Source organism: Entelurus aequoreus, linkage group LG01, assembly GCF_033978785.1.
Source record: "Entelurus aequoreus isolate RoL-2023_Sb linkage group LG01, RoL_Eaeq_v1.1, whole genome shotgun sequence".
In the NCBI taxonomy this organism is placed as follows: Eukaryota; Metazoa; Chordata; class Actinopteri; order Syngnathiformes; family Syngnathidae; genus Entelurus; species Entelurus aequoreus.
The window spans coordinates 43,528,333-43,552,869 of NC_084731.1; the positions used below are offsets into that span (position 1 = coordinate 43,528,333).

At 39.0% G+C, this 24,537-nt stretch overlaps 2 protein-coding genes across 8 annotated transcripts in view; one reads left to right on the forward strand and one right to left on the reverse strand.

Moving 5' to 3' along the window:
• The window catches only part of hdhd3 (haloacid dehalogenase-like hydrolase domain containing 3), a 23,993-nt gene extending 16,238 nt beyond the window's left edge, over window positions 1-7,755 (forward strand). For 6 of the 7 annotated variants that reach the window (XM_062051435.1, XM_062051405.1, XM_062051415.1 and 3 more), the window contains one exon: window positions 7,158-7,755. The gene's annotated coding sequence lies outside the window, so the exon portion shown is untranslated. Of the gene's footprint in view, window positions 1-2,186; window positions 2,326-7,157 lie in introns of those variants that run through there. The other variant, XM_062051397.1, reaches the window with a different exon arrangement.
• Window positions 2,757-23,922, reverse strand: tgfa (transforming growth factor, alpha). Its single transcript, XM_062051456.1, has 7 exons — window positions 23,662-23,922; window positions 22,868-22,999; window positions 15,889-16,038; window positions 14,094-14,208; window positions 9,371-9,520; window positions 9,196-9,308; window positions 2,757-3,879 (listed from the first exon to the last, which is right to left on the reverse strand). The coding sequence occupies exons 1-7, from the start codon at window positions 23,699-23,701 to the stop codon at window positions 3,872-3,874; spliced, it is 708 nt and encodes a 235-aa protein (XP_061907440.1). The 5' UTR covers window positions 23,702-23,922; the 3' UTR covers window positions 2,757-3,871.
• Window positions 23,923-24,537: the final 615 nt, after the last annotated feature.

Here is a 24,537-nt window from a genome sequence, read left to right on the forward strand (position 1 = left end):
TTGACCGTATGTGCGCAACTTTTTTTTGCGTATGTACGTAACTTTTTTAAAATATATAAGCTTTATGAACCTTGGGTTAGGTGAACGGTCTTTTGGGCTGAGTGATTGTGTGTGTTGATCAGGTGTTTGAATTGTATTGGCGTGTTCTATGGAGCTAGGAGCTAGCAGAGGAGCTAGGAGCTAGCGTAACAAACACGCAGGTGTTTTTATGCAGGATTAATTTGTGGCATATTAAATATAAGCCTGGTTGTGTTGTGGCTAATAGAGTATATATATGTCTTGTGTTTATTTACTGTTGTAGTCATTCCCAGCTGAATATCAGGTCACCCCCGGCTCTCACAGCATCTTCCCTATCTGAATAGCTTCAACTCCCCACTAGTCCTTCACTTGCACTTTACTCATCCACAAATCTTTCATCCTCGCTCAAATTAATGGGGAAATTGTCGCTTTCTCGGTCCGAATCTCTCTCACTTCATGCGGCCATCATTGTAAACAATAGGGAACTTTGCGTATATGTTCAACTGACTACGTCACGCTACTTCCGGTAGGGGCAAGCCTTTTTTTTATCAGATACCAAAAGTTGCAATCTTTATCGTCGTTGTTCTATACTAAATCCTTTCAGCAAAAATATGGCAATATCGCAAAATGATCAAGTATGACACATAGAATAGATCTGCTATCCCCGTTTAAATAAAAAAAATTAATTTCAGTAGGCCTTTAAGTTGTTCAACAGTCCGGGGTCTCTGTTGTGATATTTGACGTTTAATAACGCGCCACACATTTTCAATGGGAGACAGGTCTGGACTACAGGCAGGCCGGTCTAGTACCTGCACTCTTTTACTATGAAGCCACACTGTTGTAACACGTGGCTTCGCATTGTCTTGCTGAAATAAGCAGGGGCGTCCATGAGAACATTGCTGGGATGGCAACATATGTTGCTCCAATACCTGTATGTACCTTTCAGCATTAATGGTGCCTTCACAGATGTGTAAGTTAACCATGCCTTGGGCAATAATACACACCCATACCATCACAGATGCTGGCTTTTGAACTTTGCGCCTATAACAATCCGGATGGTTATTTTCGTCTTTGTTCTGGAGGACACGATGTCCACAGTTTCCAAAAACAATTTGAAATGTGGACTCGTCAGACCACAGAACACTTTTCCACTTAGCATCAAACCATCTTAGATGAGCTCGGACCCAGCAAAGCCGGCGGCGTTTCTGGGTGTTGTTGATAAATGGCTTTCGCTTTGCATAACTTGCACTTACAGATGTAGCGACGAATTGTAGTTACTGACAGTGGTTTTCTGAAGTGTTCCTGAGCCCATGTGGTGATATCCTTTACACACTGATGTCGCTTTTTGATGCAGTACCGCCTGAGGGATCGAAGGTCTGTAATATCATCGTTTGCGTGCAGTGATTTCTCCAAATACTCGGAACCTTTTGATGATATTACGGACTTGTAGTTGGTGTAATCCCTAAATTGTTTGCAATAGCTCATTGAGAAATGTTGTTCTTAAACTGTTCGACAATTTGCTCAGGCATTTGTTAACAAAGTGGTGACCCTCGCCTCATCCTTGTTTGTGAATGACTGAGCATTTCATGGAAGCTGCTTTTGTACCCAATCATGGCACCCACCGGTCCCCAATTAGCCTGTTCACCTGTGAGATGTTCCAAATAAGTGTTTGATGAGCATTCCTCAACTTTCTCAGTCTTTTTTGCCACTTGTGCCAGCTTTTTTGAAACATGTTGCAGGCATCAAATTCCAAATGAGCTAATATTTGCAAAAAATGCGAACGTTTAGTATCTTGTCTTTGCAGTCTATTCAATTGAATATAGGTTAAAAAGGATTTGCAAATCATTGTATTCTGTTTTTATTTACCATCTACACAGCGTGCCAACTTCACTGGTTTTGGGTTTTGTTAAATCAACTAAAAATATAGGAAAGCATAAAAGCAAAGACATAAAACACACTTTCTCATATCATTTAAAAACAAAAGTAAAGTATATACTGTATTCAGGAATAAAAATATCTGATAGAATATGATCTTAAAAAACTGACTCAAATAAAAGGGAGTTTGAATAAAAGTCACGTGAAACATTCCTTCAATGTGCTATTAAATTTCCGCATCCTGGATTCATGCACATCTATCCATCCATTTTCTACTGCTTGTCCCTCTTCAGGCCGCTGGAGCCTATCCCAGCTGCACTCGGGCGGAAGGCGATGTACACCCTGGACAAGTCGCCATCTCATCGCAGGGCCAACACAGATAGACAACAAACCCACTCGACACCGAGGATGTCGTTGTGGCTTGTACAGCCCTTTGAGACACTTGTGATTTAGGGCTATATAAATAAACATTGATTGATTGATTGATTGATTCATTCACATTCACACACAGAATGAAGGAATTCCAATGGGAGCTTGTCTCGCTTGAACACCAGTTCCATTTTTTCTTAGTTTTTTGTGTAATGTTCTAATCCAACATGTGTTTTATTGCCTGTGGAATGTGTCGCAAGCAATATAAAACAAGCTTTGGACTGTACTTCGAACAACCCTGAACTAAGATATTCATTCGTGCACATTGAACCAACAGGCCGTGATATTAAGAGACATAAACAGGAAGTGAACCCGTGTGACGTCACATAAACCGGATGTGCAACCCTTGTTTTGCCTCCCAAACTGTAAAAGAAAATAATTTTATTCGTTAAATGATCGTAAATTTTTCCTATTGTAAGCAAAAAAAAGGCCACACAGACTGTTTAATTTAATTCTTCATTTGAAAAGAAATATAGATAAGAGTCCGTCCAAAAGACAGGTTAAGCATCAGTTGGACCCTCTTTTGTATTGGAAATACATGTAAGTACACAACATTGTGTGTGTGTTTACACACGTCAAAGCTGTAATAGGAGACGGAGGAACATTACTCTGCAAACATCAGACACTGTATACAGAAAGTTTGTGTATCGCTCCTTGCCTCTCCTTTGGCATCGGCTTACCACCACATTCCTTTTAAATGGTAGAAGCTGCCGCGTTTTAACTGTCAGTTTTAACATTCTTTGCTGCTTTGCCAATTTTTGGGGAGCATTTCTTTTGTCTCTTTCTGACAAATCTGAAATTAAGAGGCAATTCCAAAACACACCACTAGTGGAATTAGATGAAATAGATGCACCAAAAAAGATAAAAGCTGTGATTTACAAAAAAAAGTGCAGATTTTAGGAAGCATTGAGCAAGCTTGCAGAAAAGTGCTATGTGAACTAAACGTAGTGGAGGATCAACATCCGATGTGCACCAGTGGTGTGTTTTCCCTCTCCGGCTCTTCCATTTAAAAACCTCTGGCCAACATTACAGAACTAAAAAACTGACACATATTTTACTCTTATCATAACTGGAAACATGGCGTTGGAAAAGAAACGCGCTCTGTCTGGCGGACATCCAGAGATCTTCAGCTGTTCAGTCCATCAATTCCCATTTCTGTCACGTGAATTGTGTTTAAAAACAGACACTAAAACTTCATCTTCTGTGCTCTGGAAAGTGCACAAAGTTCATAAAAGATGTAAATAGGAATTGGGGGGTCATGGGACGGGGGGTTAAGTCAAGTAGTCTTTCATTTTTTTCCTCCCAAATCCGCAAAGGATGTCCTTGTAGAAGATGTCTTGTGTCCTCACAGTTCAGTGTTTATTTCCACGTTGCACAAAGTCAGTGGAAAAAGTGGAAGGAACGTCCTACCTTATTTCTTCGAAGTCCTGCATCAGTCCCACCGAAGACACTGCGTCTTCTTTTGTATCTCTTTGAATGCAGTCTTAAGACTATTGAGGTCCAATTGTCAAAGTCAGCCCTGGGATGACGCTCTGCAATGTTGCTTTTTTCACACCACTGAAAGGGAAAAAAACATCCTGTCTCATGACGATCGTAATGTCAGTAAAAGGAAAAAGCCCCCAACGTTGTCTAAATACTGTTCTGGAATGCTGCCCACGCAGTTTGTTTTGTCTTCTAAGTCGAACGATTTAGAATTAAAAAAAAAAAAAAATCAACACATTAGTGCTGTCTTTGTTTAATGATTTTCATAGTCTATTTTTTCGATTTTGCTTATTTTCGACGATCAGCAGAGGTGGGTAGTAAGGCGCTAAATTTACTCTGTTAGTAGTAAGTAAATTTTTGGATACATTGTATTTGTCAGAGTAGTTTTCATGCAAAAATTAGTATTTTTGTGAAGATGACATTTTTACTCTGTCAGTGAGTTTCCTTTTAATTGCTACATTTATTCATATCATTTAATATTATTTACGATTGATTGATAACTGCTCGCAAATACGCATTTATTTGGCTCGTTAGGGACACTTCTTCCAGCGGACACTTGTCACTTTTTTACCAATCCAACGTTAGCACTAGTTACCTTTGACTCCATTTCACCAATCAAATGCCGCCTGACAGTCACATGACTGCACTCAAACCACGCACTGTAAAAACTGACATGACGTTAGTCAAATCTTTGGCTACATACTGAGAAAAAAACAGTTTTAATCAGGATTCTACTTCCAACTAGACAAAAGACATGGCGGTAAGTTGTAAATGTTTTTTATGTTTTAGCTGCGCATATGCTAACATTAGCCCTGTTATAAAACACAATAACAAGGAGCCCAGATTTCGGAACGTCTTTTCATCAATGTAGAGTGAAAATAGCAGTTCAAACATAATAAGTCATGTTAGTGTGTTTAAAGCCAGCAAGGCGGTGTTTACTATACAGGTATATTGACCTTTGGAAATGACAGCGCACAACCGTGACGTCATCTGGAGTACAAGTCTCAGTTTTTGCCGTGTACATGCACACGCTGAGCGGAGTTTTGGGAACTCTTCACCTTGACCAGCGTTTGCAAAAGTGTACGTTTTTAAGGACAAAAGTATGCATTTGCGTGTGGACAAGAGGCCTAAATGCAGAGACAAGTATGAGTTTATAAAGTGTCCATGTTGATGTGGACCAGGCCTTACTTGAGTGATATTAAAGTAATGGTACTCTTACTTGAGTACAATTTTTGTCTACTCTACACACCTCTAACCATCAGTCAAGTGTAGGCAAAATGTTTTATTTGTAAGCTAGCATGTATGCTAGCAAGAGGTGAGCTAATAAGAATCTCAACAAATAAAAATCTCATTTGCTACTTTTTCCAGCTCAAAAACACTCAGATGAAGAAATAAACATGGCAGAGATTGGATAGTTTGGTGAGGTCCTCGGATCTGATAGACCGCCGAGAAGACTGAGGTGCTCAAAGTGGAGCCTGAAGTTGTTTCTTTTGGCTTCTCAAATGTAACAAATATTCAAATTGACTTCTTTAAAGCTCACACAATTATTGATGGCATGTCCACAAAGTTAACGAGTTGTAATTTTTCGAAGGTGACGATGTCCACTACCTTAAATAATTGTTAGTATGAGATTAAACTCCTCACTTATGTGAAGTGAATTATATTTACAGTCGTGGTCAAAAGTTTACATACACTTGTAAAGAACATAATGTCATGGCTGTCTTGAGTTTCCAATCATTTCTACAACTCTTATTTTTTGTGATAGAGTGATTGGAGTTGGTTGTTTTATGAATTTATTATGGGTCTACAGATTGTGACCAAATCTGCTGGGTCAAAAGTATACATACAGCAATGTTAATATTTGGTTACTTAGACTTAGACTTCCTTTTTATTGTAATTAAAATTTGAACTTTATAGCACAGATAACAACGAAATTTCGTTACATGTCCCTTGGCAAGTTTCACTGCAATAAGGCACTTTTGGTAGCCATCCACAAGCTTCTGGTTGAATTTTTGACCACTCCTCTTGACAAAATTGGTGCAGTTCAGCTAAATGTGTTGGTTTTCTGACATGGACTTGTTTCTTCAGCATTGTTCACACATTTAAGTCAGGACTTTGGGAAGGCTATTCTAAAACCTTAATTCTCACCTGATTTAGTCATTCCTTTACCACTTTTGACGTGTGTTTGGGGTCATTGTCCTGTTGGAACACCCAACTGCGCCCAAGACCCAACCTCCTGAAGAATTTGGAGGTAATCCTCATTCATTGTCCCATTTACTTTCTGTAAAGCACCAGTTCCATTGGCAGCAAAAGAGGCCCAGAGCATAATACTACCACCACCATGCTTGATGGTAGGAATGGTGTTCCTGGGATTAAAGGCCTCACCCTTTCTCCTCCAAACATATTGCTGGGTATTGTGGCCAAACAGCTCAATTTTTGTTTCATCTGATCACAGAACTTTCCTCCAGACAATGACCCCAAACACACGTCAAAAGTGGTAAAGGAATGGCTAAATCAGGCTAGAATTAAGGTTTTAGAATGGCCTTCCCAAAGTCCTGACTTAAACATGTGGGCAATGCTAAAGAAACAAGTCCATGTCAGAAAACCAACACATTTAGCTGAACTGCACCAATTTTGTCAAGAGGAGTGGTCAACAATTCAACCAGAAGCTTGTGGATGTAACCAAATATTAACATTACTGTATGTATACTTTTGACCCAGCAGATTTGGTCACATTTTCCATAGACCCATAATAAATTCATAAAAGAACCAAACTTCATGAATGTTTTTTGTGACCAACAAGTATGTGCTCCAATCACTTTATCACAAAAAAATAAGAGTTGTAGAAATTATTGGAAACTCAAGACAGCCATGACATTATGTTCTTTACAAGTGTATGTAAACTTTTGACCACGACTGTATATAGTGCTTTTCTCTAGAAACTCAATGTGCTTTAAAATAGGGATATCTACATTTTTAAGTTACATTTAAACCAGTGTGGGTGGCACTGTGAGCAGGTGGGTAAAGTGTCTTGCCCAAGGACACAACGGCAGTGACTAGGATGGTGGAAGCGGGGTTAAAACCTGTTTGGCCCGCACATACTCACTTTGGCCCTTGGAGGCAAAAAGTGCATTAAAAGGCGCACTAAACCTTATATTCCGGGACTTCAAATCAGTGAGCTTTCGAGGAAAAAACTCAGGCTTTTGTGTTCCACAAAGATGGATGTCAGAGTTGTCAGGACATTGTCGTAAGGAGACATTGTGAGGAACAATAACGATGTCCTGACATGTGTCCCCCAAATATAGTCCCATTCCACAGGAAGAGTGGCTACTAACAAGTTATTTTGCCACCAGGTAGGAGAACAACCTATTGGCATGCAGGACGGTCTCCCACACGGAGCTGTATCACCCCCACCTGAGACATCAATGAGGAGGCGCCACACCTCAAGTTTAGAACTGCAGAAGCCTTTTTGGACTTAAAGGTAAAACCTTGTCAACAAACAAGGAGAACCCGGTTGCCTCGACTTCACCCTTTGCAGATTACCATAACCTGGATCTACACAGTCAACTATGTGTCTTTTTGCTTTTTCTATGGCTTGCTGTGTTGTATGCCAGTGAAGATAACCATAGAACATTTCCGGCTGCTCAGTGCAGTGCAGTTACAACAAGACAACTTCAATAATAAAAGAACGAAATGCACACCACAAATTGAAATGCCTTTTCGTCTTCTCAGGTCATCTCATATCGAGTACAAACTTTTGTATAGGTTTTACTACACACTTTTTACACTTGCAAGACAGTAGAGAATGTTTCACTCGCCCTGGGCACTTCTAATGTCTGTCACATTTCAACAAAAGTAAGGGTAAATAGAGGTCACCTTTTTTTACACATGTATGAAAAGGTTTTATGTTGATGACCGTTTGACACTGGGTCAGATTTTTATTTTCGTCAATGGTGGAAATAAATGTTAAATTAAAATGTTTGGTTTTTTTTTGGTATGCAACATGAAAATGTGTTCATTTCTGTTCTGATGTATTTTTAAAGATTTACACAAAGGTCCATTTGTAATATTGTGGCTTGATTGTTTTGTAGCTCCTGAGGTTGTGCAGGTGTACCTAATGACATGGCTTGTCATTCTTAATTGCAAGTAGCATCGATCGCTTCTCTAGTCTTGTGTATGCACTGAGGTTGTACGGTATACCGGTATTAATATAGTACCGCGATACTAATTAATCATATTTGGTACTATACCAATTCTGGAAAGTACCGGTCTACCACTCCCCGTCGTCGTCACGTCGTGTCATTGCTGGTTTACGAGCAGACGAGCATGCTCGGCAGCACACAATCACGGAGTACTTACAAGCAGACACAGTGTGTAGACAGAAAAGGGAGAACGGACGCATTTTGGCTTAAAAACTAACAATAAAGGTGAAGTTATAACACTTAAATGCCCTCACGAAGAAGTATTTTAAGACTTTGCTAGCGAGCTAGCGGCTAAAGTCCTGCCGCTGTCAGCAGTGTTTTAGCTACTTCTAAATCACTAATCCTCTCCTCCATGGCGACAAATAAAGTACGTTTCTTACAAGTATCAACCCTGCAGGACGAGGAATAGCTAAACATGCTTCACTACACACCGTAGCTCACCTGCGTCAAAATGTAAACAAACGCCATTGGTGGATCTACACCTGACATCCACTGTAATGATACCAAGTACAAGAGCGTATCTAGTCGATACTACTATGATTACGTCGATATTTTTTTGGCAGCACAACATCTTCTTTCGTTTTTAAAAATTTATATTATGTTTATAAACTCAGGAAATATGTCCCTGTACACATGAGGACTTTGAATATGACCAATGTATGATTCTGTAATGACTTGTATCGGATTGATAGCCAAATTTGTGGTATCATCCAAAACTAATGTAAAGCATAAAACAACAGAAGAATAAATGATTATTACATTTTAACAGAAGTGTAGATAGAACATGTTAAAAGAGAAAGTAAGCAGATATTAACAGTAAATGAACAAGTAGATGAATAATAATTTATTTTCTACCACTTGTCCTTAATAATTTTGACAAAATAATAGAATGGAAAATGACACAATATGTTACTCCATACATCAGCAGACTAATTAGGAGCCTTTGTTTGTTTACTTACTACTAAAAGACAAGTTGTCTAGTGTGTTCACTATTTTATTTAAGGAAAAACTTGCATAAAGAAACATTTAATATACCCTAAGATTTTTTGTTAAAATAAAGCCAATAATAAACATTTTTGTGGTCCCCTTTATTTAGAAAAGTATCGAAATAATTTTAGTACCGATACCAAAATATTGGTATTGGGACAACACCAGTATGCACGCGTAAACAATAACACAAAGGACGTACCGCTCTCAGAAGGGTAGTATGGCGGTCCATGCTTCAGCATGTAAACTGATTTTTCTTCCGGTATGAAGTGGTGAGGACGTCTCCTCCTGCGACATTCGTGCCTCCACCAGCAACTGCAGCACAAGAAAGCAGTCAGTGCACCTAGAAATGTGTTTTTTTGTCTTCCTTCACTTACTTTAAAAGTGTGCACAGGACAATGATGAGGACACAACCGATCACACATATCACCAGCACTGTGGTGACATTCTGCTGACGGTGGTTGGTCGCAACAACGGCCAGCAGGTCTGCATGCTCGCACCTCATCCCAACGAAGCCAGCATGGCATCTGCAAGATGAGAGGATGGATCAGATTCACATTTACTGATGATTACGTCCGATATGTGAATTTAGTTTTAGTTAGTGAAAAAGGTTTTATTGAAATTATTAAGCTCCAATAATCTTTCCTAAAGAGTCCTCTTTTTTTGAAGTCAGAAATAAAAATGCATAAGCGAGTAATATCAGTGAATAAAGTAGGAAAAAGTCACAACTAATAATAAACTAGAAAAAGCAATTTTAGTAGAAAGTGAAGTGAATTATGTTTATTAAGCGCTTTTATCTAGTGACTAAAAGCGCTTTCCATAGTGAAACCCATTCTCTAAGTTACATTTAAACCAGTGTAGATGGCACTGGGAGAAGATGGGTGAAGTGTCTTGCCCAAGGACGACGGCTGTGACTAGGATGGCAGAAGCGGGGATCGAACCTGGAACCTTCAAGTTGCTGGCACGGCCGCTCTACCAACCGAGCCACACCGCCCTCAATTGCATGGGAATGCTGAAAAGCTGAACTGAAATGTTGGCATGCTAAACAGATAGCTTTAAGTAACAAAATATATGAATCTTCTGTGTATTAGATTATATTAGATATCTTTATTGTCCTTGTAAAAAATAAAGTATCCAACCCTCTGTTGGCATCATATAAATATACAGTATAAAATGAGTAAAAAAAGTCAGCATGCTAACAGTTAACGTGCATGAGGTAACACAATGTTTGACTCTGTAAGCTGTAATAATTAAGGGTTGTGATTCTTACAACAACTCACGATTTTGATTCTTGGGAAGACAATTTGAATCAGAATGGATTCGCGATTCAACACAATTTTCGATTGCAACAGATTCTTGCAATATATTATATGGTTTAAAAAAAAATACAACTTTTTCAAAACAGATTACAGGTTACAAAGCCTCGCCTTGGCTGCTAATGTATGACTTATACACGCAGCCATAAGCACGGAGACGGTCTAAAAAAATTATTTTTAGAATAAAAATTGTTAAAGTATTTTTAAATTATAAGTTTGGATGTGAATTTTTTTTTTTCAAGCTACCCAAATAAAGTATGACTTGTGTGTTTAATTGCATAATGAGCTAAAAAGCTGGCATGCTAACAGCATGTGTCAGGTAACAAATTACTGTCCAAATACTAGCATACTAATATTAGCATGCTAGTATTTTGGCAAATTTTGTAGGTATACACTTCAGAGTCAAAACTTTTTGAGTATGCTAGCAGTTAATTAACATTAGCAAGGAGCCATTTGACTTTGGAATGTTTGGAATTGGTTGAGAAATGTGTAAGTAGTGATACAGTTCAGTAGTAAAATAAGTGTGACGGAAAAAAATGGGAAATCGGGGGGGGGGGAGGAATATTTTGTACATGAAAAATGTCCTGATAATATTGGAATTTTGGGGGAAAATGGTTGTCTGCATGTCATGATTAAGCAGAACATTTTGAAAGTGGTATTGTTTGAATCGGATGAAAAATGTGGAAGAAGAAGCCAGACAAATAAAAAATACAGTACGTTGCATGAATGCTTTTCAGCATTCATGCAACACATAGAAAAAAAGGTCCATATACATATGACCCATCTCACTGACCATAATACAAAAACATGACCCTGAATAGAAGTAATATTCAAGACCTGTTTGGGGGAAAAAGCTTTAAGACAAAAGGAATCTTGTGTTGATGTTTCTTGTTTTTACAAGCAAATTGTGTTTTCAATATCGGTGAATAACAGCTGGTCTTACTTTTAAGTTGTTTAATGACTATGCCTAGTAATCAGTATAATTTTCAAATTAACATTATAACTCCTCTTCTGTTTGCTAGTTTTAAATCCATATTTGAGCATTTCAGGGCTGATTTTTTTCCATCTCCACTGATGTGTGTGAGTTTTGTGTGTGTGTGTGTGTGTGTGTGTGTGTGTGTGTGTGTGTGTGTGTGTGTGTGTGTGTGTGTGTGTGTGTGTGTGTGTGTGTGTGTGTGTGTGTGTGTGTGTTCTTGTAATGCTACCCTTCTTGAGACATCAACAAGGAAAGGTACCTTCCATATGAGGACCGGTGAACAAGTTAGGACCGAAATCATGGTCCCAAAACGGAAAACCATTGCATCTAATAGAGAATGTCTGATTTGCACCCCCGGTGGTGAAATCTATCAAAATGAGGGTGTTTATAAATGGTTGATTTATATAGGCTAGTAAGGTAAAGTTTTGTACCTGACAAGTTTCGGCTATCTTGCTTCTGCAGCCTTCCTCAGAGGTGTCACGTGATGTTAGTGTGACGTCATCTGTGACGTCATCTATATAAATCAACCATTTATAAATACACATTAGTAGGCTAAATGAACCTCTTTAACAAATGAGGGTGGTCCCAAAAAGGAGGGATTTTTCAAATTGACTGTGTCGGTTTTAAAATTGCTCCCCCTCTGGTCAACAAATGAAATAACAAGTGTTTGTGAAAAATGTAATTGCGCCCCTTTGGCCAAAATTAATTTAAAAAAAATACAATGAATATGTATATAGAGACATACTGTAATAACTTGAAGTAAATAATGACGATTAAAAACAATCTACAAACAAAAAAAAAATTAATTACTTAAAGCAGTCTTTTTTCTCACAATGTGTCGACTTCTTTCTTATAAAATTGGGAACAATTTCTCATATTCTTTCTGTAATATTGCAATATTTTATTGTAAAATTACTACTTTTTTAATGCAAAATTATTATTTTTTAATGCAAATGAAAATGGCGACATTTGCCATAAAATTCTGACTTTTATCACAATATTGCCATTTTTTTGTGGTTCTTGTAAAATACTGACATTTTTTGCTAAGTAAAATTCAGATTATTATTATATTGCCAAAATGTTTAAGTTTTCTTATAAAATTGTGACTTTTGTCGAGTAAAATGACAACTCTTTTCATAAAATTGCCAAAATGTTAAGCTTTTTCTTGTAAAATGGCAGCTGTTATTGAGTAATATTCCAACTTTTATCATAATATTGCACAAATGTTAGTCTTGTAAAATTTTGACTTGCGTTGAGTAAAATTACAACTTTTATTATATTACTGCCAAAATTCTAAGTTTTTCTTGTGAAATTGTGACCTTTTTCTTGTGAAATTCCAACTAATTTTTCACAAAAAGCTTTTTTATATTTGCATAGTATGTGTACATTATTAAAGGCCTACTGTAATGACATTTTCTTATTTAAACGGGGATAGCAGGTCCATTCTATGTGTCGTACTTGATCATTTTGCGATATTGCCATATTTTTGCTGAAAGGATTTAGTAGAGAACATCGACGATAAAATTCGCAACTTTTGGTCACTGATAAAAAAGCCTTGCCTGTACCGGAAGTAGCGTGACGTCACAGGTTGTGGAGCGCCTCACATCTGCACATTGTTTACAATTATGGCCACCAGCAGCGAGAGCGATTCAGACCGAGAAAGCAACGATTACCCCATTAATTTGAGCAAGGATGAAAGATTTGTGAATGAGAAAAGTGAGAGTGAAGGATTAGAGGGCAGTGGAAGCGATTCAGATAGGGAAGATGCTGTGAGAGGCGGGTGGGACCTGATATTCAGCTGGGAATGACTAAAACAGTAAATATCAATCAATCAATGTTTATTTATATAGCCCTAAATCACAAGTGTCTCAAAGGGCTGTACAAGCCACAACGACATCAACACAAGACATATATATACTCTATTAGCCGCAACACAACCAGGCTTATATTTAATATGCCACAAATGAATCCCACATAACAAACACCTCCCCTCTCCCATCCATATAACCCACCAATACAACTCAAACACCCGCACAACACACTCAATTCCACAGCCCAAAGTACCGTTCACCTCCGTAAAGTTCATACAGCACATATATTTCCCCAAAGTTACGTACGTGACATGCACATAGCGGCACGTACGTACGGGCAAGCGATCAAATGTTTGGAAGCTGCAGCTGCATACTCACGGTAGCGCGTATCCAACTCAAAGTCCTCCTGGTTGTGTTGCTACAGCCAGCCGCTAATACACCGATCCCACCTACAGCTTTCTTCTTTGCTGTGTTCATTGTTCATTAAACAAATTGCAAAAGATTCACCAACACAGATGTCCCAATATGTCCGCACAATCCGTGATGTCACGCGCAAACGTCATCATACCGAGACGTTTTCAGCAGAATATTTTGCGGGAAATTTAAAATTGCACTTTACTAATCTAACCCGGCCATATTGGGATGTGTTGCAATGTTAAGATTTCATCATTGATATGTAAACTATCAGACTGCGTGGTCGGTAGTAGTGGGTTTCAGTAGGCCTTTAAAATAAAAATAAAAATCTTTATATATCTACAAAGGGTGGTCCTAAAGAAGTAGGCATTTTCGGAGGTCCCAAGAAGGTAACACATACAAGAATTTGTGTGTGTGTGTGTGTGCTTGCTTGCGTATGTGAGAGACAAAAAGAAACGCTCTGGCTCGCTTCAGGAGCAGTTGTTTGACACCAAGCAATGGCACATACGAACCTCGAATATTCTCATATTAGGATCATTAAGTCAGTAGGTTTTCTTAAATAATGTTTTTGTCATGAACTTACATGCATGCTGGCGTCTCCTCCAATATCAGGAAGCGACAAGTTCCGTGGAAACAGAAGTGGCGATGTGAGTCCGGACAGTCGTCGAAATGAGAGCGAACAGCCGCTGCCACGAACTCTGAGAGGTGATTTCCAAAAAAAAAAAAACACAATGTCTGTATTTCAAATGAGACTGTATTTGTAGTTTACACAAAAAAGTAAAGATACTTGGTGGTTATTTTAGTGTGGTTATGTTTTTGTCTTTCCTTGGCGCTGTTGATAGAACCAGGATGTAGGTTTGAGCTATGCGGGAGGACGACAAAAAAGTTATTAAAGATTAAGATTAAAGTACCAATGATTGTCACACACACACTAGATGTGGTGAAATTTGTCCTCTGCATTTGTCCCATCCCCTTGGGGAGCAGTGGGCAGCAGCGGCGCCGCGCCCGGGAATCATTTTGGTGATTTAACCCCCAACTCCAACCCTTTGTTGCTGAGTGCCAAGCAGGGAGGTTATGGGTCCCATTTTTATAGTCTTTGGTATGACTCGTCTGGGATTTGAACTCCAACCTACCGATCTCAGGGCGGACACTTTAACCACTAGGCCAATGAGTTACACACTGTTGTGGAAAAATTATGGGGGGGATATTTAAAAAATTGAGGACCCCTATTGAAGACCTTTGCTTTCCAGGACCACACATTATCCGTCGACAGGCCTGACGTTCGGGGCTTTTATTTTGAAGGCTACAGGATGTGTTACTTTGATATTACCAGGTTGAAAAGTTATTGTCCATCGTAAAGTTTAGCAAACTGTTGCTTGCGATCTGTAGCGGTGATTTTAACTGGACAATGAGAGATTATGATCACACTTTAACATGTCGGTCAATATAAAAGGAGGAAGCGAGGACGTGAGTGTGACGATGCAGGGACAGATTTGATTAATTTATACAGTTGACATGCGCGTTTGAGGGAGGCTAAGGGACAAATTTAATTGGCCAAAACGTGTGGGTAACTTGCAGGGGTGGGACACAGTTGCAAGGCAGTCAATGACCCAGGTGACTGTCGTAAATGTAAAAATAGCTTAAGCCTGAAACATTGTCCCTAAAGCCGACACCTAGGCCACACACTGAAGCCTTTTGTTCTCAGTTGCGTGTGGATTTGTGCTGGTTTAGATCCACCGCACTACCTGGGAGGGACAACAGGAGCAGAGAGAAGTCAAAGAAGACAATAAGAAAGTGTATGTGGGGTGAGAAGAGGCACAAATAAGAGGAGCTTCGGTTTTCACCCAAACAAAGGGACAAAGAAAAGTGATTACATGATTTGAAAAGGGCGACATTTTTCCAAGTTAGCCGTACAGTCAGACAAATTCCCACACGGCTGACTCAGACCACAATGTCAACAGTGTGGCATTCAGGTTAGCATGATAGCAGCATGACACGTCTGGCTTCCATTCCATTCCAGGGCTAAATAGTCTAGGAGCGCAGCCTGCATCATTGTCTGCTGCTGTCGGGCTCTGTGAAAGCCCGCTGTTGTCTGGGAGCCATCGGCCTCCCCGCCCCTCTCCTCTTCCACCTTTCACAGAGACAGAAGAGGAGCACTGGGACAGGATTCATCAATCCTTTGGGGATACTCGAGGTGTTGTACGGCTCGCGTTGCAACGGCTTTTGTGGGGAAAAAGCAGCTCATATTAATGCCACATCATTGTTGACGCACCGCAAGGCTAAGAGGATCAATTGATTATCAGCGTGTGACACATTGTCTGTGTGGACGAGCACAAGTCTGAACTAAACCGAGAGCTCGGGACTGTTCGGAAACCTACTTTTCACTGGGGGGACGTTAGAAGTCGTCCTTGTTGTCGCGGTGATTGTTGCGGTCGCTGTTGAGCCGCTGGTCCAAGCAGCCGACCTAGTAGGGGTGGAGATAGCGCTGCCAAAACCACGACGGTCTGTTCCTAATAAGAAGGTAGAACCTGTCCAGAGGAGTGAGGGTCAGATGGAAAACATCAGCAGAACAACAACACCCAGTCTACCTCCAACAATGCTTAACAATTAGGATCTACTAGGATCCAAATAACACGTGCTAAATAGTCTACATAAACTATGAAATCACGTGTATTATTAGTGTTGCGGGAGATCTACTGAGACTGCGTGTGCAACTGATAACAAGCCCACAGGTGGTGCAGACCGCCTTATTTAAATGAGGCTTTTGCATCTATTAGGGATGTAACCATGTGAAACTGTCATATCATGGTTATTATTATCGCAGTATTGTGCTCAAAAAGTACTTACACACACACAGAAATCTTTTGACCAAGTTACTAAAATAAATAGACACACTATTTTGCATGTTTTGTGTTTCTTTTGCTTCACTGTTTTAGTCTTAGTATTTTATCTGGTTTAATGGCAATTTTTGTATTGTTTTGAATATTGGTTTGTATTGAAATGAAAAGTAAAATCTATTATCAATTGCTATTTCTGGCAGAAGTTGTGACATACTACTCTGGCATCCTACTTTAGCGGTTCTTGATCGCCCCGGAAAAACATCTCTGTCCGGTATTCCTCCGAGTATAGATCGATCACTCTGTTCTAAGAGAGCACATCTTGTAGGTACAGTGTGCACAATTAAATATCTTAGTTGCTCGGACAGCAATGTGTTTATATAAGTTTAGATTGGGGTACGTCGTTTCTTAATGAGGAAATATGTTAATGTCTCTTGTTTTCATGTTAGCATTAAAGATAGTAAGCTGGTGTCAGTCAGTCCTTGAAGTAATCAACGTCCATCCATCCATCCATCCATCCATTTTCTACCGCTTATTCCCTTTGGGGTCGCGGGGGGCGCTGGAGCTTATCTCAGCTGCATCCGGGCGGAAGGTGGGGTACACCCTGGACAAGTCGCCACCTCATTGCAGGGCCAACACAGATAGACAGACAATATTCACACTCACATTCACACACTAGGGCCAATTTAGTGTTGCCAATCAACCTATCCCCAGGTGCATGTCTTTGGAGGTGGGAGGAAGCCGGAGTACCCGGAGGGAACCCACGCAGTCACGGGGAGGACATGCAAACTCCACACAGAAAGATCCAGAGCCCGGGATTGAACCCAGGACTACTCAGGACCTTCGTATTGTGAGGCAGACGTGCAGTTATAAATCAAGTTTTTTTCTCCATATTTTTTATTTAAAACAGTAATACTAACCAGTTTTACAGTGGTTATCATTAATTGCGTTACATCATTAGCGTTTATCTTACAGGCTAGACCATGGAGATCCTTATTTTCCTTGACATTTAAGGCATCATGTGGTCCAACCTGTGGTGCTTCGTCATGTTGTCATGTCTTTTTTTTTGTCCTGTCCAGCCACTCAGACAAATCATATTGTTAATGTAAATACCCATATTTGCTGTACAGATTTATTTTACAAAAGAGAAGTGTGGGATACTTCTCTTGTTGCCTTATTTTTATTTGACTTTATTAAATTGATTTATATTAATGTTTGGCGCAACCGGACTGGAGCAGGAGGGGCTAAAAAGAGAAAAAAAGAAGACATAGGGGGAAATTGCGAGGACTGGAGGGGGATAAGACAGAGAAACAACAACAGAACAGCATCAGCAAATATGGTATGTACAATTATTATATGAAAAGTGATAGCAAAGAAACAGTTAGTGAACTAAATATTAATAACACAGAAATGGCAATGAACATTATTGCACTACAAATGGAGCAATAAAAATACCAATAGAAATAGCACTATTGATAATGAATAATAACAATAATTACCTGTATTATCAACAATACTACTGTTTCAAATGTAACAATACATATAAAGTTGTGGTCAAAATTGACATACTGTAAGCTTGTAAAGAACATAATGTCATGGCTGTCTTGAGTTTCCAATAAATTCTACAACTCTTATTTTTTTGTGATAGAGTGATTGGAGCACATACTTGTTGGTCACAAAAAACATTCATGAAGTTTGGTTCTTTTATGAATTTATTATGGGTCTACTGAAAATGTGACCAAATCTGCTGGGTCAAAAGTATACATACAGCAATGTTAATATTTGGTTACATGTCCCTTGGCAAGTTTCACTGCAATAAGGCACTTTTGGTAGCCATCCACAAGCTTCTGGCAAGCTTCTGGTTTAATTTTTGACCACTCCTCTTGACAAAATTGGTGCAGTTCAGCTAAATGTGTTGGTTTTCTGACATGGACTTGTTTCTTCAGCATTGTCCACATGTTTAAGTCAAGACTTTGGGAAGGCCATTCTAAAACCTTAATTCTAGCCTGATTTAGCCATTCCTTTACCACTTTTGACATGTGTTTGGGGTCATTGTTCTGTTGAAACACCCAACTGCGCCCAAGACCTAACCTCCGGGCTGATGATTTTAGGTTGTCCTGATGAATTTGGAGGTAATCCTCCTTTTTCATTGTCCCATTTACTCTCTGTAAAGCATCAGTTCCATAGGCAGCAAAACAGGCCCAGAGCATAATCCTACCACCATCATGCTTGACGGTAGGGTTAGTGTTCCTGGGATTAAAGGCCTCACCTTTTCTCCTCCAAACATATTACTGGGTATTTTGGCCAAACAGCTCAATTTATTGTTTCATCTGACCGCAGAACTTTCCTCCAGAAGGTCTTATCTTTGTCCATGTGATGTCAGATCAAACAAAACATTTCTATTTTGTTCACATCTGCTTTGCGTGTGTTATCAAGTTTGCACATGTTTTATTACACGCAAACTTTTAATAGATCTTAGTCTGTTAGATGTTCTAGATGATGACTTTCAATGACATGCACTAAGGATGTAACAGTATCAAAATCTCATGGTACGATGTTATCATGGTATTAGGGCTACGCTACGATATTATTGTTGTAAATGTTTAAAAAAAGAAGACTTCAAAATAATACAGTGTGTAAAATTAAGTTGCAGGAATGTTTAGGGTAAACACACTTACTGTAATTGAACACAAACATAGTGCTAAAAATGTTCAAATCATATTGATTACTACAAATATATATTTTTGAGTGCAAATAATTGTGCAGGAACATTACTGTGTCAAGCACATATGTAAACATCCAGTGTAAAACAATAATGTTCACTTTAGTGCCTTTCAACTTTTACTTTCTGAGAAGCAGTGTCCTCCCCAGTGGACATGTTTATATCATTTTGGAATATGCTGTTTCTCAGAAAATGTACCGAACAATTTATCGTTTTAATAATGTAAATACCTTACAAACTGATGTTTAGCTTTGCTGGCTTCAAATATATTTTCTGGGTGACAGTTTATGAGGTGGCAACTTGTCCAGGGTGTATCCTGCCTTCCGCCCGAGTGCAGCTGGACAGGCTCAAGCCCCCCCCCCCCCCGTGACATCGAGAGAGACAGGCAGTGGAAAAATGAATGGATGGATTGAGGATTCATTAAGTAGTTTTTCAGTTTACTCCTATTTCCCGCGTTGAACATTTTTTTTGGTGACTTCCCTTCGTGCAGTAATACGGGACCGGCCGGCTTTGTGTCACCTTTAAAACGCTCGAGATGAAAGTGGTGCCCTGTGCTTAGCAGAACGCAGACTTTCTTACCTCTACCAAAGAGGTAATATTTTTGCAAGGGTTCGTGTGTTTGTTAGCAACATATCTCAAACCTTTATGGATAGATTTTGATGACATTTTTTAGGAAATATCCCAAAAAACTAATCGACTACGAACACTTCTCTACCTGCTTATAGCGTTTCACGCCCCCACCTTGTCGCCCTTCACTGCGCAAAGGATTCTGGGAGATGTAGTTTATTTTCAGACCCGGCCAACGCTAAAGCGGCAGAAAAACACTAGACACCAAGTTTGTCTGATACCGTCCGTCACGCGTCACGGAATTATTATGAGGACTTTAAAACCGAAATACCACATTATCTACAATCATACTTGCCAACCTTGAGACCTCCAATATCGGGAGGTGGGGGGGAGGGGGGCTTGGTCGGGGGTGGGGGGCGTGGTTGGGGCGGGGGGCGTGGTTAAGAGGAGAGTATATTTACAGCTAGAATTCACCAACTCAAGTATTTCATATATATATATATATATATATATATATATATATATATATATATATATATATATATATATATATATATATATATATATATATATATATATATATATATATGTGTGTGTGTGTGGGAAAAAATCACAAGACTATTTCATCTCTACAGGCCTGTTTCATGAGGGTTTTCTCAATCATCAGGAGATTTCCTGATGATTGAGGAAACCCTCATGAAACAGGCCTGTAGAGATGAAATAGTCTTGTGATTTTTTCCCCACACACACACATATTACGCTCTACCACGGTATCGAGCACTATTTTTTTTTTTTGGATAATCTAATTAAGACATTTATATATATATATATATATATATATATATATATATATATATATATATATATATATATATATATATATATATATATATATATATATATATATATATATATTTATTTTATTATATATATAAATAAAAGAAATACTTGAATTTTAGTGTTCATTTATTTACACATATACACACACACAACACTCATCTACTCATTGTTGTACTTGAAAGTACAATGCTTTGTTAAGGGTTGAATTGTCCATCCTCTTTCTATTCTCTGTCACTATTTTTCTAACCATGCTGAACACCCTCTCTGAAGATGCATTGCTGTGTGGCACGCACAAAAGTGCTTTCATCAAATGCACGAGAGTGTGGAATCTTCCATCTCTCCCTAGCATGGCCCAAAACCGGTCAATCCTTGCTTCCTGGGGAAGATCTTCCCTGGCAAGCAATTGGTACTCCAGTACTTGTACCCGGAGGCTGGTCAGGGCCAATCGCAGCTGCGGCAGACTTTTTTTTTTTTGGGCGTGGCCTCCAGCTCCGGCTGAATACCGGGAGTTTGTCGGGAGAAAATCTCTGTCGGGAGGTTGTCGGGAGAGGCGCTGAATATCGGGATTCTCCCGCTAAAAACGGGAGGGTTGGCAAGTATGTCTACAATCCAGTTACACCTCTAAAATCCACACATTGGCTGACATTGTAGTTATTCATTAGAACATTTAGTCTTCTAATGTATCCGGTTATGCAAAAGGTAAATTTTCCTTGATTTTCCCTTAATAATCCGTTCCAAAAGGTCCCTACGAAAACCAAAGCCATTTTTCCCATAACAAATAATAAAAATCCAATTAATCCAATCCAGACACCCGAAGACATTCACATTTTGTAGAGAATAATTACAGTTTGACATGCATAAAACAATGTGCAATACATAAATATTGTGAATAATATGTATAAACAAGCGGTAGGAAATGGATGGACGGATGGATGGAATTAACATTTAATACCACTTCTACTTAGCAGGGTGCTAAGTACTTTGCTACGAGTTTGTTATTGAATTCAATAGTCATTCTCACCTTCTTCTTATTTTGCACTACTTCATAAAAAATACAGAGACTAAAGGCTGGAATGTACTCTTGCGTCACGTAGCTCAGTGGTCCCCAACCACCGGGCCGCGGCCCGGTACCGGTCCGTGGACCGATTGGTAACGGGCGGCGGCCGCACAAGAAATATTTTATTTTTATTTTTATTTTTTTAAATTAAATCAACATAAAAAACACAATATATACATTATATATCAATATAAACCAATACAGTCTGCAGGGATACAGTCCGTAAGCACACATGATTGTATTTCTTTATGACAAAAAAAAAAAAAAAAAAAAAAAAATATTTTTTTTACTACAAAGCGCACCAAGATGTATAACACAATATCCATTTTCACACACAAGTTTAATCACTGTTGCTTTATTGCATACAATAATGTGTGTGTTTCAAACAAAGTAAGCTCTCCTGTGCTCGGGGACCTTCCTCTTCAAAAGCTGACCAATCACAATTCTGCAGTCTGCGTTGCAACTGACGCAAAGCTAAGATTTTTGGGAGGTGCACACAAGGCTTGCGGGAAGGTACGCAGGGGGAGGGGGCAAGACGGCGTTGCTTAGCGCAAGTTACATGACTGGAGAGTATACACCAGGCTTCAGTCACCAACGCATGGATTCTTTGTTTGGGCATTTCATTCCACGAAATGATACGCTAGCAAACAGACTAATTTTTTATGTGCAATGTTTGGCCGCACCATAACCAAGAAGATGTAGGAAAACTAGTGCATATTTTGGCGAAAGTTTTTGGTTAAAAACCAAATCATATGAAAACTAAGCCTGTTTATGAGCACCAAAAATGAGAAAAATGTATCATCTACCTCACGTTTGTTCCACTTTGAGTGAAGAAAACTTCCCTCCTCTAACCATTTGCTAGATTAACTTGCCCCATTAATTTAAAAAAAAGAAGCAGGCTTCGCTACACGTCTTGAAATAAAGCTCTCAATCAGTCGTCTGCAGATGTGGGAGATCGTGTTGTTTCGCTTCAACGAATATGCTAACCCAGCATGATGTTAAAACGTAATGTACGCATGTAGATCGCACGGCTATGCTAGTGTTGCTAACGTTTGTGTCCTCCTGACCCGCTCTTCATGTTATATGTGTTATATTGCCTGGAGAAGTCTACAATTACTGTAAACAATGTAATTTGTACAAAGGACAAACACAGCTCATTAGCATTAAAGCTAAAGACACACAAAAATGACATGTTCCCAGTAGGACTTAACTAAAAGTCTAAATTCTAGCACCAAGACTAAGACACTTCCATTACACTATAGTGGGGCCTCTGAGACTTTTGATGTTAATGCAGAGGTTTTTTTCTTAACTCTCCAGGTTGTTGCCAGACTTACTTGCAATGGAGGAGGCGGCCGCACGACGGCTCGCCGAGGCGTTAAAAGCTGCGCCAGCGTCATCATGGACGGTGATATTGCCTTCGAAACTTGTCAAGTTGCTTTGTCCTGCTCCGATTGTAAACAGCGAACCTTTAGGGAAGAAAAGCCCCAATGTGAAACACTATACTGTTATCACAACAAAAAGTGCAATCAAAACTTACCATTAAGGATCACTGATAGAATATAAAAAGGCTGTATTACTGTATTGTGCTGTTTATGAACCTGTGAGCTGGTATTTGTGTGTGATATTATGCTTTATTTAGGATCCTAACAATATGACAAACAAGGTCAAGAATCCACTAAAAGGATGAGAGCAAAGTACTAAAAATACTTGAGTGCCTGACACGCCATCACAGTTAAACCATCACATGGGGACAACAATTTGACCCATAACAAAAAATACATTGTTATTATTTCTAAGCTTTAATACAGTTCTATTTTGATTGGCACTTTCAGAGAGGTATTATTTAATTATTTGTATAATTTATGAGAGGTGTTTGTTAATATTTTTATTACATTAAATGACAAATAAAACATTTTCAGTGTGATTGACAAAGGTCAACAACCACAGTGATAGATATACATTTTTAATACAAAAGCTCAAATGTGTATGGCAAAAGTTGACAGGGGATGTTTAATTAATAATCGAAGTCCAAAACGTTTCACATTACTTTTTAAAGTACGTGGTAAAATTTTGGACCTCAAAAAAACGACATTAAAACCAAAGCCACAAAGCAAAATAGCACACTCACCGCTAATGAGGAAAATGGCATCCCATAATATCCGAATCATTGTGACCACTTAGTGGCGTCAACTGAGGCAATTGGTCGGCCACTTTGAAAGGCAAAGGTGTTTAGAAGGTGCACGTAGTCGTAAGCTGCCGCGAGTCAACATTTAAACCTGCTGGCGACATACACTTCATATAGTAAGTTTGTCCAGCGGGACGTTTCTTTAAGAGTGTGGGCAACACTGGACAGCAAGGAAATGCTCTCAGAGGATGACCAATCAGAGGAGAGGATATTGGGAGGGGCGGGACTTCACTGGGACTTCTTTAAGTCACCTTGTTGTACAGGCGGAGTTATCCAAGCCCCGCCCATCTTAACCAGCAATAAAAGATCATTACTCTTTGTTCCTATTGTCTGATATATACTGTCAAGCTTATTTACATTATTCATACAACTTTCTTTTTTTTACTCAAAGTTACTTTTATTCAACCTGCAAATTGTGTCTTGATTGGAATCAACAGAGGCATCTCCAAAGATTAGATAAGATAATAAGACGTTAAAGACATCATTTTGGGAAAAGATGCTCAACTTTTTTACCACTATTCAAAGATCCTCTATATGAGAGGAACGCACTGCTGTTTTTAAGGACCTACTATGAACACGCTTGTCAAAGATCGTCTATTAAACAGGACTGTGCTGTTTTTTTAAGGACCAACAGCAAAAATGATTGTTAAAGATCCTCTATATCAGTGGTTCTCAACCTTTTTTCAGTGATGTACCCCCTGTGAACATTTTTTTAATTCAAGTAACCCCTAATCAGAGCAAAGCATTTTTGGTTGAAAAAAAAGAGACAAAAAAGTAAAATACAGCACTATGTCATCTGTTTCTGATTTATTAAATTGT

Excerpts from the sequence above, each read along its gene's own strand:
- tgfa (XM_062051456.1), bottom strand. The coding sequence starts at position 23,701 with ATGATTCGGATATTATGGGATGCCATTTTCCTCATTAGCG. Across the intron at positions 16,039-22,867 it reads GGCCGCCTCCTCCATTGCAA|GTTCTACCTTCTTATTAGGA; the intron begins GTAAGTCTGGCA and ends TCCTCTGGACAG. Across the intron at positions 9,521-14,093 it reads GAGGAGACGCCAGCATGCAT|ATGCCATGCTGGCTTCGTTG; the intron begins GTAAGTTCATGA and ends CTCATCTTGCAG.